Raw genomic sequence first — 14,315 nt, 5'->3', positions numbered from 1 at the left:
GGTGAAGATATTGGAAAGATTCGGAATGGTGGACTGCAAGTCTGTAACTACTCCGATGGAGCTTGACTTCAAGAAGTTAAGCGGTAGTGCTGCTGGACCTGTTTTACGAAATGCTACTGAGTATCGGCAACTCGTCGGAGCATTAATGTTCTTAGTGAACTCCCGTCCAGATATATGCTTTGCAATCAACACGTTGAGCCAGCATATGGTTGAACCCCACCACATACACTGGGTTGGTGCCAAGAATCTGTTGAGATATCTTCGTGGCACTATCACTTATGGGTTAAGATACATTGCCAGAGATGTGAGACTATTTGGATACATAGATGCTGACTGGGCAGGCAATGTGGAGGACCGTAAGAGCACTTCCGGGTGTTGTTTCTCCTTGGGATCTGCTTCGATATCCTGGATGAGTAGGAAACAAAAGTCGGTGGCTTTGAGCACCACCAAAGCAGAGTATATTGCTGCTAGCATGGCTTCTTGTGAGGCAGTTTGGTTGCGAAAGCTCTTCAGTGAGTTGTTTGGATTCACATTGCATACCACTGTGATCCTTTGTGACAACCAAAGTGGGATTCGTTTGTCAGAGAATCCCATATTCCATGATCGCTCCAAGCATATTGATATCAGATACCATTATATTCGAGATATGGTGCAACGGGGAGCTATAAGGCTCCATCATATTGGTACAGATGAATAGGTCACCGACATTCTGACAAAACCCCTTGGGAAAGTAAAATTTCTGACTTTCCGTGAACAACTTGGAGTTGTTTAAAGACCCTCCAATGAGGGTCATGTATGATGCATTGAGCTCTGAGAGCTCCAGGGGGATGCGGGGTGCTTCTTGGAGTAGCATATGACCACAGGATTATTCACTATCCCCTGGTGGTATACATGTACACCCCGTGGCGACATTGTAGCAGGATTGATGTGTTCTCCTATGAGGCCTGGATTGATGTGTTCTCCATGGCAGCCTGGATTGATGTGTTCTCCATGACAATTGTAGCAGGATTGATGTGTTCTCCTGTGAGGCCTGGATTGATGTGTTCTCCATGGCAATTGTAGCAGGATTGATGTGTTCTCCTGTGAGGACAGGATTGATTAGTTCTCCTGTCGAGGCATCCTACCCATGCAGTCTGGGACTCATGGGAAGTACCTCTCATCTGATCAATGAGCAGGGAAATGAAGTTAGGGACCATAGTAGTACCGATGGACGCATCGTTGTAACTACCATACTCCCTACGCTAGGATGACCTCCATTGATCTGGGATCAATGATACTGGTCTGGGACCAGTGGTAGGAGTTGTACCATACTATGACGCTGACTTTGGGTCGGTTGAGACTGGTCTGGGATCAGTGGTACATACTCTGAGACTGACTTTGAGTCAGTGGAGGATGATATTGGTCTGGGACCATTGGAGTTGTACTCACTATGACGCTGACTTTGGGTTGGTTGAGACTGGTCTGGGACCTGTGGTACATACTCTGAGATTGACTTTGAGTCAGTATGATACATCCTCGATCATTTCTTCTTCTTCATAATTCGAACAAAAGCAGAGTAGAACAGAACAATGCAAGAGCAGAGCAGAACAAAACAAATCAGTACAGATCAGTGCAGGGCAGAACAAGACAAAGCAGAACAGGAAAAATAGAGTAGAGCAGGGCAAGGGTCAGGCTGTACAAGGCAGTGCATTTGATGGATGAATAGTAACGACCGATAGACAGATTGCAGATGAAGTTCTCCATGGTTGAGAGGGAGTGTTAAAATTGGCAACCAGGGCAAAACTTCATGTGGGTCGTCTTATTCATGGCTAATAATATTTTTATTAGATTCCTCTCGTCGAGAGGTGTAGGATTGATATAAAGATCATCCAATTCCGATAAGTATTCATGGAGATATGAATTTATTTTGACTATGGAATTATTATCAAGCCGACCTACAACTCATGTAGGCTCAGAAGCCCAACAGTCGCATCTATTCACCCACGAACGTTGTGTATAAATATAAGAGGACTTTTCCTCATTTGGACTCACTCATCTCATCACATCTCTCTCTCTCTACTGCGCAGATATGAGTCTCTTCTCTACTGCGCTGAAATGGGTCTCTCTCTCTCACACATGTGAAGCCGGAAGCTGCTGAAACTGAAGCTGCAACTGCAGAAGTAAAGATTGACTTGTGTGGCCTAGAAGATCTCCTCATCTGAACTGCGCTGTAGGTTCATCTGAACCTCCTTTGAAAGCCGCAACTTGTCTGGGACTCATGGGAAGTACCTCTCATCTGATCAATGAGCAGGGAAATGAAGTTAGGGACCATAGTAGTACCGATGGACGCATCGTTGTAACTACCGTACTCCCTACGCTAGGATGACCTCCATTGATCTGGGATCAATGATACTGGTTTGGGACCAGTGGTAGGAGTTGTACCATACTATGACGTTGACTTCGGGTCGGTTGAGACTGGTCTGGGATCAGTGGTACATACTCTGAGACTGACTTTGAGTTAGTGGAGGATGATATTGGTCTGGGAACATTGGAGTTGTACTCACTATGACGCTGACTTTGGGTTGGTTGAGACTGGTCTGGGACCTGTGGTACATACTCTGAGATTGACTTTGAGTCAGTATGATACATCCTCGATCATTTCTTCTTCTTCATAATTCGAACAAAAGTAGAGTAGAACAGAACAATGCAAGAGCAGAGCAGAACAGAACAAATCAGTACAAATCAGTGCAGGGCAGAACAAGACAAAGCAGAACAGGCAAAATAGAGCAGAGCAGGGCAAGGGTCAGGCTGTACAAGGCAGTGCATTTGATGGATGAATAGTAACGACCGATAGACAGATTGCAGATGAAGTTCTCCATGGTTGAGAGGGAGTGTTAAAATTGGCAACCAGGGCAAAACTTCATGTGAGTCATCTTATTCATGGCTAATAATATTTTTATTAGATTCCTCTCGTCGAGAGGTGTAGGATTGATATAAAGATCATCCAATTCCGATAAGTATTCATGGAGATATGAATTTATTTTGATTATGGAATTATTATCAAGCCGACCTACAACTCATGTAGGCTCAGAAGCCCAACAGTCGCATCTATTCACCCACGAACGTTGTGTATAAATATAAGAGGACTTTTCCTCATTTGGACTCACTCATCTCATCACATCTCTCTCTCTCTACTGCGCAGATATGAGTCTCTTCTCTACTGCGCTGAAATGGGTCTCTCTCTCTCACACATGTGAAGCCGGAAGCTGCTGAAACTAAAGCTGCAACTGCAGAAGTAAAGATTGACTTGCGTGGCCTAGAAGATCTCTTCATCTGAACTACGCTGTAGGTTTATCTGAACCTCCTTTGAAAGCCGCAACTTTTGGTGGTGGAATGAAGTCAATCCGACGAACGGTTTGCAAGATATCGACTGCCCTAGTTTGAAGCGGGAAACTGCTGAAACTGAAGCTGCAACTGCAGAAGTAAAGATTGACTTGCGTGGCCTAGAAGATCTCCTCATCTGAACTGCGCTGTAGGTTCATCTGAACCTCCTCTAGAAGCCGAAACTTTTGGTGGTGGAATGAAGTCAATCCGACTGTCGGTTTCTGAGATATGGTCTGCCCTAGTTTGATAATGAAGCCGCTAATGCTGATGCTACTGATCTAGGGTTTGCTACTGCTGATATGAATCAGATTTATTGTACTATTTCTCTCTGCTGAATTATTGAAGATAAAAGAAGATTTGATCAAAGGGTTTCCCCACACATTGTGGGGTTTGTCCCTGGCTAGCCGCCACATCTTGTGTCCCTTGTCTTGGCTTGTTTTCTGTCGATTGTTTAATGTTCTATCTGCACTTTACTTTATGTACATGTGATTGCTGTTCGGTGGAATATAATAAGAAAAAGAAGTAAACTGTTATAAGCATAGAACATACCATAACTTAACACTATGGGAAAAATGAATGTACTGTTGACCTTGCAAGAGACTTCTTGAAAGACAAGTTGTTATGGCAAGGACAAATATGCCAAGCATGGAGGGTGGGTAAGTTTAATGGGGAGAGAGCCATGCTCATAAAAGTCATTATGCCTAGCTTGTGTCATAAATATATTATTCTAAGCAAGAAACATCTCTTGAGGGGTTCTCGTTTTTTCCTAGAAGAAGATTTAACTGTAAAACAACAAGAGGAAAGAAGGGAGGAAATTTTAAACGTTAGGGCAACAAGAGATGAAGGAAAGAGAGCATGGATTTATAAAGGCAAAGCTGTGATAGCGCAATTTGGACCTCCTTCCAAAATAGAGCAAAAAGATGGTAATAAAGAAGAGGCAACAAACTCTTCAACGGGAAATCAGAAAGCAAGTTCGGTATGGGAAAACAAGGACAAAGACTCAAATGTGAGTCTTGCATGTCAAAATAAATAGCAATCAAGTCATACCCAGGTTTCCTTAAGATTAGTTTGTTGGAAATATAGAGGTTACCCATGGAGACGAGGACCTAGATTAGGGCCTATTGCAGAAAATAAAGACATAATTTGCCTCATAGAAACACATGAGCATGAAGGGTGCAAGACACCTTTGCTTGAAGGATACTGGAAGATGACAGTGTGGAACAAGGCAGCAGGAAATGGCAAAGGGCACAGGGGTATCATGGTTTTAGTAAGGGAGAAAGAAGGTTGTCTCATTCAGTTAGAAAAAGAAGACTCAAATAAGCAATTCATTTGGTTTAAAATATTAGAAAATGGAAACCACATCAGAATTGTAGCATGCTATTTTGCGCCACAGGTTTCAAAAATCTACAAAGGTAGAGGGCTTGACCACAAAGATCCATTTGCAACTTTAAAAGTGGATATTGCAACATATTCGCAGCTAGGTGAAGTCCTTATAGTGGGTGATTTCAATGCTAGGACTGCAAGTGAGCAAGCTAGCATTCTTTGTTGTAAAGATGATTGTGACCCTATTTGGCTTACAGAAGAAAGTAATCATCAGTGTGAAAGAATTTCAGAGGACAAGGGTTGCAATCTCTTTGGTGAACAATTGCTCACTCTGTGGGGCCTTTGATTTGGTCATTTGTAATGGCTTGACTAGATAGGCAAAGTCCGATAATTTCACTTGCAATACTTGCAATGGAGCAAGTGTGGTAGATTATGTAATTTGTTCATATGGTTTGTGTGATAAAATGGAAGAAGTTTGGTTGGAGATCAGCTGTGGGATTTGAAATCAGATCACAGGCCAATTTATTTATGTTTCTCTTGGATTGGAAAGAAACAATTAGAGTAAAAAAATCTAGCATGTCCAACAAAATCTCCCACAGGGCAGAATTCTTTTGACCTCAGAAAATTGCAATACCTTCAAAATGACGCTAGAGAGGCTCTTTGAGAAGGAGAAAATTACAATTCACAGCTTTCATAGTCATGAATTAACACATTTAGTTCAATGCACACTTGCAAAGTGAAAAAGAACAAAAATTAAGAAGTCTGAAACAAATTGCTTTCCGGTTAATGCTTGGTTTGATGAGGAATGCAAAAAGGCAAGGAGAATGTGGAAAGAGTCAAACAAGGATAACATAAAGCTCAAATCTTACAAATAGTTATTAAGCAAGAAAAAGGCTGATTTCATGGTTTCAAGGAGGGAAGAACTAATTTTCCTTGGGAAAAATAATCCCAAATTATTTTGGAAGGAGCTACAATTGAAAAAGATACAAATTGGAAATAATATTACATCTTCTAAATAGTTTGACTATGCAAGACAACTCTATGAGCAGGTTCCCAAGGTTGATCCTCCCCCCTTGGTCAACACTAATACTGAACTTTTCACAGTACAAGAGGTAGAGATGGGTATCAAGAAGTTGGGTGTTGGAAAAGCAAAAGACTTAGCTGAACTCCAATCAGAATATCTAAAGTGGGGCTCAAAGATTCTTGCACCTCACATTACAAAAATCTTCAACAACATCATACAACAAGGGCTCCCCATAGATTGGACAACTAGTTTGGCAATACCTCTTTTCAAGAGCGGTGACATCAATAATCCCTCCAATTATAGGACCATCATGATAAACCCTTTGTTTGCAAAGCTATTTGGAAGCATGCTAGAAAACAAAATTAGCAAGTGGGCAGAAGAAAGAGATAAGCGTGCTAAAGGGCAAGCAGGTTTTAGACCTACGCATTCCGCAATTGATCATTGCATAACTTTAATGCACATCATTGAAAAAGTTTGGGAGAAAAAGGAAGAAGTCTTCTGTTGCTTTGTTGATTTCAGAAAAGCATTTGACTCGGTCCCTAGGGATAAACTTTGGCAGAGAATGGAGGAACTTGGGGTTCCTAAACATTTGAGAGCAGCTGTGCATAGGCTGTATGAAGAGGTGAAAGTCAAAATTAGAACTTCAGCAGGCATTTCTAAAAGTTTTAGAAGCGATATCGGGGTCAAGCAAGGTTGCCCATTGTCTCCTACCCTTTTTGGTTTATATATCGACAAGCTTGAGGAGTGGTTAAATTCGCAAGGGGCTGATGGTATCTATTTGTGCAAGTTTGTTATAAGGCTTCTTTTGTATGCAGATGACCTTATTCTGATTGCTAAATCGGCTCTTGGTTTGCAAGAGCACTTACTATCCCTTGAGCATTTTTGTAGAAGTGTGGGGATGCAAGTCAATATCAGCAAAACGAAAGTAGTGGTATTCTCTAAGAAAAGAAAACATAACTAGCATAAGTTCTACTTTGAAGGCAACATTCTAGAAGAAGTTGCGGATTACAAATACCTCGGAATTGACTTCAACAAAAATCTAAGCTGGAATGGTTGTAGAAAGAAAAGAACTTTGGGGGTTGGAAAGCATTTTATGCTTTTCAAAATAAGTGTATGCGGCAGAGTTCTGGGACTGCAAGACCACTCAAACTCTTTTTGGCGTTCTAGTGATTCCGGTGATTCTCTATGGTTGTGAACTGTGGGCTAGCAGTACCTCCGACATGCAGTGGAGACAAATTGAGAAAATTCAGAAGCCTTTGATTACAAACAAATTTAAGATTAAAAGTGCAGTTCCTTATGATATCTTGTTAAGTGAAACAGGGGCTGCTCCTATTGAAGCAATTGCTATGGTACGAGTCATAAGGTATTTAAAAAAAATTGAGCAAATGGAAGAGGGTAGATGGCCTAAGGTTGTCTTTAATGATAGATTGTGCAAGAGCAAAAAAACTTGGATGCAGCAAAATAACAAATGGCTTAGTAAATGGGTTATTTTCTTGAACGCGTGTCCCATAAACAACAAAGAGATAAAAGCTTTTGTTATGGAAAAGTTCCACAAACGTACTTGGGATAAGGAGCTAGGAAGAAAGAAAAATTACTATATTGAAGTGTTTAATCCTACTCATAATTATCAACCAAAAGCATACATAGAGGCAAATATCTCTTGGAGAGTCAAAATTCTTATTGCTCAATTAAGGACTAATTCTCATCAACTCTGTTGTGAAACAGGGCGCTGGAACAGGCTAAAGGAAGTGTGGGAGAAAAGGGTATGCATTTTTTGTTCTTTCAGAAATGTGGAAACATAAAAACATTTCATTTTAGAATGTGAGGCCTTCAAAGACAACAAGGAAAGTTATGCAGATATGCTGGCAGCTAGCTCTTGGGATAATCTATTTAGTGAGGGGTTTGTCGAGAAGCTGGGAGCATTTATTGTGAAGCTTCACAGAAAAAGGGCCGAATACATCAAACAGATGAAGAAGCAATCTGTCCCATAGGCTATCTTTAGCCTCGTGGACGTTAAAATAATTTCTTCTTTCTTCTTCTTCTACTTAAAAAAGGTTACAATGTAAATTAGTGAGATTATTTAAAATATTTTAACTATAAAAAACTATTTTTTTCAATTGTTATATATATATAAATAAACATTTTACTTGAAATATTTTATTTATGAACTACATTGTCCATATCAAAATGTTTTCTCTCTTATTAATATATTTTTAAATACACTTCAATATTATTTAACTCTTCATAATAAAATATTTTATTTATAGCTCATATTGAATATTTTATTATTAATAATATTTTTTAAATGCTACATATTAATTTCATATTAAGAATTAAATGAATTACATATCTCTTTCTTATTACTTTTATTAGGAAATAATTGATTCATTTTTTATTTTAATTACTCCTCTTTAAACATTGAAATATTTTATTATGATTAACACTAAAATATTCTATATTACTTGTTATTAAAACTAACCAAATATTTATATTCATTTCTTTTTATTATATTTGATTTTTAAGAACAATTTATTTTTATTAAAAAGGACATGTGTCAACAGCACAAACGGAATTAGACATCATATTCATACTTATAAATTTATAAATTTACTGTTAATTAAACAATTATCAAAAAAATAATATATAAATTTATTGTTAATTAAGAAATTATCTAAGGAATAATGTATGTGTCTATATTTAAATAAACTACTAATTCCTAATTATCATTTTTTATATGTTGTATTGCAAATTTAAGAGGGGAGTTGATTTTCTTAGGATTAATAGATGGATGAAGTAAACGTAGAGACAAATGATAAAAGAAAATATATCTTTGTTGGCTAAACGATATTAGACTTGTATTAGATTACTGATGTTTACTTTGGGACATGTTTGCAGGTGCTAACATCCAAAATTTTGTGCACGGGAAATGGTGATGTGAAACTTCCATTTGGCCATAGGTATTATGTGGGACTTGGTTTTGTGGTCTTCTCCACACTTGTGTTGGTAGAAATATTTGGATCTCCATTTATGCGTAACATTCAGGTACTTACGAAAGTTGTAGATTTATATAAAATTGTAGAATCTAGTTTTTAAAATTTATTGGTCTCTTTTATCAAAGATCAAAATATTGTTGATGAATCTAAACACGATATTATATTGACGTTCATAGTGATATCCACTCTAGCCTAAGATAGAGTGATAAGAGAAAACTAGAAAAACACTAAAGATAAAGAAAATAAAACAATAGATAAAATAAGATAAGGGTAGATTTTGTTAAGTGTCCATGAGACTATGTTGACGTTGGGAAAGTGTTACATCTTCAAGGTACTTGTTATCTCTTGTTACTGCTCAAATTGTTTGTTCAAATGATAAAATCTCTAAACCACATTGCACAATCCGAGTGGAACCTCAGTAAGTCACCCACACTTGGCTCTCCTTCCTGTGAAAATTCCAAAATCCAGAATCCTTTTGCAGCCACTGATATTATTTCTCTTAATTGTTAATTAATTAACAATTTATTTGCTACGACAAATATCAAAATAAATACACTGTAACCTTCACAAATAAAACTGCGAAAAAATAATGCACTAGAAACTGAGAAATGCTAGCACACACATAAAAATAACACAATTATTTTTGGACAAAAGTCGTCGGAAGAACCCAACTTGGGAAAACTGGTGTAGCAACTAAGGGTTTTATTATTATGCAGCAGTGAGAAATTATGAGTAAAACTGGATGCTGAAATCTGGCAATCCTACAGAGAAAAATACTGGCAAAAATTTAGCGAGGAATTTCCTCACCCCACAGGGAATCCTTGGCACAACTTGCCTTCAGAAACTTGACCCTCTGACCCTCTGCGTAGCCTGCTTGACATCAAGCCTCTGACTGGTCTCTGATGAAGTTGTTCTTCCCTCTGCTATCTGGAAAGCTGCTTCTTTGGTACTCTGGGACTCCTTCTCGGCGTTTGGGACTAAAGACGTCTTCCCTTCTCAACAAATCGAACATACCTCTAGAAGCTGCTACGCTGCCCCTGCGATAGCTTCTCTGTGGCTCTTTTGTCTCTCTGCAAATGCACTCACTAGATCTGGAATACTTCCTCCAGCCTCATTGTCTCTTCTCCTCACAGACTGCTTTGATCTCCAGCTCTCTTCGACAATTGACTGTTGCTACATTGGAAATCGATCTGCCAAGAAATCGAACTATTGAAGTGTTCTCTCCATCACCACATCGACCTCCTCTTATAATCTTTTGTTGGAACACCAACAACCAAGATTAAAATTTAATCAATGGCTAGGCTCATCTCTAGATTGATCTGTGTGAGTTTCTAGATGATTTTCCTTGACTTAATTTTTTTTTTTGACAAATTCGGATGCTATGTATTGATTGAAAAAAGTGCTAAGGCATAAAGCCATACATAGTTTGCTGCAAGAGCATTACAAAACCAAGGATAGAGAATGAGGTCCCTATCCCTGAGATGGATTCTCAAAATTCGGACTACTAAAGAGCTAGTACTACTGTAGATTCGGACGAACTGAAGACACAAACTTTTACATTTGCAATACATGATTTAATCAATGGAAATATGACTAATATTCCTCGCGGTAGAGTCCTCTGGATGCTGATCTGCTTCCATTGGTTTGACGCTTGAAGAAGTTGATTTTTCTTTCTATTTGGCTTCCAACATGTCTCTTAAAATTGCCAATGATTCCTCAGCATGGATGCATCTATTGCTGAGCCCGTTGAATTGATCCTGAAGCGAGTGAACCCTGTGGAGAAACAACCCCATTTCTGTACGGTACTTAGCATGGAGATTTCTGTACTGCTCCTCAAATTTTCCTTCCAGACAATGGATCTTTTCTGCTTGCCTAGCTTCCATATTTCGCACTTGATCTTCCAGAATTCGCTGTTGAGCTCTGACCTCGTCGAATTCTGCTTGTAGGTCTCGGCAGTGAAAACATTCCTCAGCACGCGCCATCACAGAGAAGGGATTGATTTTAAAGAAGACAGAATCACAAGAGCAGCCTAAGGGCTCCTTGAGGTTACAAAGAAGAGGGGACCACGGATTGATGTCGGATCTGATAGAGAATAAACGACAACGGAAGTTCGAGAGCCCAAATCTCAACTTCGAGGATAAGAGGGGCGGATCTGTGAGATGACGCTCTGAATAATGGAATGAAAAAGAGAAGGGGGAAAGTAGCCAGGGAGGAGCAAGAGAGGGGGGCGGGATGGAGAGCCAAGGGTCGTCGATCAGCAATTGCGCTGAGAGAGGAGCGGAGGGAATAGAAAGAGGGCTTCTGAAGCTCTTGATCAATCCTTTAGATCTGTTCCTGTAATAGTCCAATAGATAGGTTAGCAAAATAAAAAGCAGGGGAAATAAAGACGATACCAAGGCACATCTTCTATGTCGCAGCTGGCCCTGGTTGCTTCCTTCGACTTCACAGGGATGCTTTTGGGCTTTATGCTGTAAGATATGAGGTTCTGCACTCCTATTTAAAGATTGAAACCGACTGCGGCATCCTGAATTCTTATCAGAAGACCGATTCTCTGCAGAAATAAAATAATTTGTGGGATTTCTGGGACGATTGTCTGAGGCAGTGAGATCCTTGGTCAGTCCTCTGCGATTATGAGTTTTGCTTGGGATTACCAATGGACTGCTGATCGTATTCTGTAGCTGATTGATTGGGCTTTTCGGGCGCCCGAAAACTGTGGTCACCATACCCCCCGCACGCTTAATGGGATTGCGCGCTTGGGGTTTGTCAGATTTCGCCTGAATCATGGCAGAGGCTGGAAGGAGGATTGCTGACTGCGCCTTAGGATTCCCTCTTGATATCCGACGGCTTTATTAGCATGACTGTCCGCTGTCCCATTGTGTGTGCGCAGAATATGATAGAACCGAATTGAGCTGAAGTAATCGGTGAGAAGATTGATGCGGCAGAGGTGTTGTTGGAGGCTGCTGTTTGATGACGGCCTGTGGTGATTCATATATCCGATGACAATCGAAGAGTCTCCTAGCACGATTGCCTTTTTGATTCCTCTTTTTTGTAGTTGCTGCAACCCTTGGAACAGAGCAAGTGCCTCCGCAATATTGTTTGTTTTGACTCCTAAACTCCATTCATAGCTACTTATTTCTTCTCCTTTCTCATCTAGTATAACTCCTCCTGCTCCTGCTGGTCCTGGATTGGACTTAGAGGCCCCGTCAAAGAGTAAGATTGGACAGTTATTGCTCATCATCCATCTCTTGAGTTCCTGAGATGAGAGCCTTATTTCCCATTGTTTGGTCTTGTGATTAGGATTCGCGCTCCTTCTCTGAATGCTGTGGTGTTGGCCTGCACTATCTAGAATATGACTGATCATGATCCTTTCCTCAGTAGTATAATCAGTAATTTTAATGATGCCAGAGCATTTGACTACTATCGTTTCCTGCGCTAGAAGATGAGCACTGCTACATGTTATTCTAACATTGCCTTCTTGGTTTTGAAAAATTTTCTTGTTTCTAGTGAGCCAGATCTTCCAGAGAAGATTGTGAGGGATGATGTCCCAGGTTCTTTTGACTATCTTGCTCCGCTTATCTTTCCAGGGGCAATTCCTTCTCCAATAAAGAATTGTCTCAGCAATGTTTTGCTGGGGCTGCCAGTTTAAATTACCAAGATTGGCCATAATAGTCCAGCATCTCTTCGCAAAGGCACATTCAAGAAAAAGATGGTGGATGGTTTCCTCCTCAGAGCAGCAGTTAGGACAGATTGAGGGACCATATATCCCTCTTTTTTTTAAATTTTCCGAGGTGAGAATTTTCCCTTTAAGCAACAGCCAGATGAAAAACTTGACCTTTGGGATGGCCTCAGATTTCCAGATTATTCGCCATTGATTCCAAACCGGAGCTTGATAAGTGCTATTGCAGATGAATTGATAGCCAGATTTAATGGTATACCCTGAGCCCGTGGGGTCCCATCTGAGCCCATCTAGAGCCCCTTTTTTAATAGGAGCTCTATTTTGGAGATTCTTAATAAGGGCTTGCAAGCTAGAGCCCAAGTGTGGAGGAATATCCGGAAATTCCCAGCTAAGCCAAGCTCCGCTCTCCTCGTCCCATTTTGAGATTTGATCGAGCCTCTGGATGCCCTTGCTGTACAGATAATGAATAATGGGAATGGCTTCTTCTACAGAATTTGTAGGTGGAAAACCCATAATTTTATCAGTGGCATAATTAATGCTGCTCCCATCCCCTGGAATTTTTGAAGTGTTTTGAACAAGAATGGGAATTGCTTTCTTACAAAGTTGCCATATTTTGGTGGAGTCCCTTGCTGGAATATCAGATTCAAGTAATCTTTGCCTGCTGTTTGTAAGATACTTGCATTCAAGAACCTGTTTCCACCAGGCTTTAGGTTCACTGATGAGTCTCCAAGCCATTTTAATCCCAAAGGCAAGATTCAGTAATTTAGGCATTCTGATTCCCAATCCACCTCTGTCTGGAGATTGGATTACATTTCTCCAATTGACCAAATTGAATCTATTTTTATCTTGTCTCCCTCCTTGCCATAAAAAATTACGGAGAGCAATTTCTAGCTTGTTGTGGAATGAAGCTGGAGCTTGATAAAGAGTGAAGCGGTATAATGGTAAGGAGGAAATACCTGATTTAAGCAAGATTAATCTACCCGCTGGGTTGAGCCATTGAGTTCCCCATTGCTGCACCTTTCTTTTGACTTTGTCAATTACTTCACTCCAGGTAGATGCTTTAAGAGCGCCCAAGGTAACTGGCATCCCTAGATACGTGAAGTGGTCCCAGGTTTCTTTGTGGGCAACTCCAAATATATTGGCAATGTTGTGAGCTGTTTGATTGGAGATGTTCCATCCATAGATGCAGCTTTTCTGAAAGTTGACTTCTCCTCCAGAGCACTCCATAAATTGGTCAAGGATAGATTTGAAGCGCTTTGCTATTGTTGTGGAGGCCCCGCCAATTAGCAAGGTATCATCAGCGAATTGTGAATGATTGATATTTTTAACTCCATTCCCATACTTGATGCCCGAGATGAGGCCTACTCTTCGATTGTAATCAAGGTTGCTGCTGAAGGATTCCGCCATCATGATGAAAAGATAGGGAGAGAGAGGGCATCCTTGCCTTAGACCTCTTGAGGATTGAAAGGATTCACAGGGGCGGCCATTGATGAGAGGCGAGATCCAAGGGCCAGTGATGCAAGCAGCGATGGTGCTTATGAATTCAGAGTTGAAGCCCATTTTTCCCATGACAGCGTACAGGAAGGAGTGTCTGACTCGGTCGAATGCGTTGGCTAAGTCTAGCTTGAGAACGAAGCCTTTCTCTTGTCTGGAGGTACTAGAATGGATAGCTTCTTGAACCAAGGAGATGGAGTCATGAATCTGCCTGTTAGCCATGAAGCCGCCCTGATTTTCAGATATGATGGAAGGAAGCAAAGGTTGAAGTCTAGCAGCTATGATTTTTGCAAAGATCTTATAAGAAGTGTTGCACAAGGAAATAGGTCTGAACCTAGAGAAGGAGGTGGGCCTGGATTCCTTGGGGATGAGGGCGAGATATGTTGAATTAGTGAACCCCCCCATCTTTTTTTTCCTTTGTATTCCTTTCATCATCTTTACC

At 40.3% G+C, this 14,315-nt stretch overlaps 1 protein-coding gene across 3 annotated transcripts in view; it reads left to right on the top strand.

The window, feature by feature from the left end:
* LOC149242479 (uric acid-xanthine permease-like) overlaps positions 1-14,315 on the top strand; it is a 466,625-nt gene that overhangs the window by 172,541 nt on the left and 279,769 nt on the right. For 2 of the 3 annotated variants that reach the window (XM_089374250.1, XM_089374249.1), the window contains exon 7: positions 8,606-8,752. The exons of the other annotated variant lie outside the window; for it this stretch is intronic. In XM_089374250.1, coding sequence (XP_089230376.1) covers positions 8,606-8,752 — 147 coding nt within the window. The remainder of the gene's footprint in view (positions 1-8,605; positions 8,753-14,315) is intronic. 3 annotated transcript variants of the gene reach the window in all.

Source organism: Pinus tabuliformis, chromosome 8 (assembly GCF_031772625.1).
Source record: "Pinus tabuliformis cultivar Carrire ecotype Pingquan chromosome 8, CPIR1, whole genome shotgun sequence".
In the NCBI taxonomy this organism is placed as follows: Eukaryota; Viridiplantae; Streptophyta; class Pinopsida; order Pinales; family Pinaceae; genus Pinus; species Pinus tabuliformis.
The sequence above is the reverse complement of the archived record's forward strand: the minus strand, read 5'-3'. Positions and strand labels throughout refer to the sequence as shown.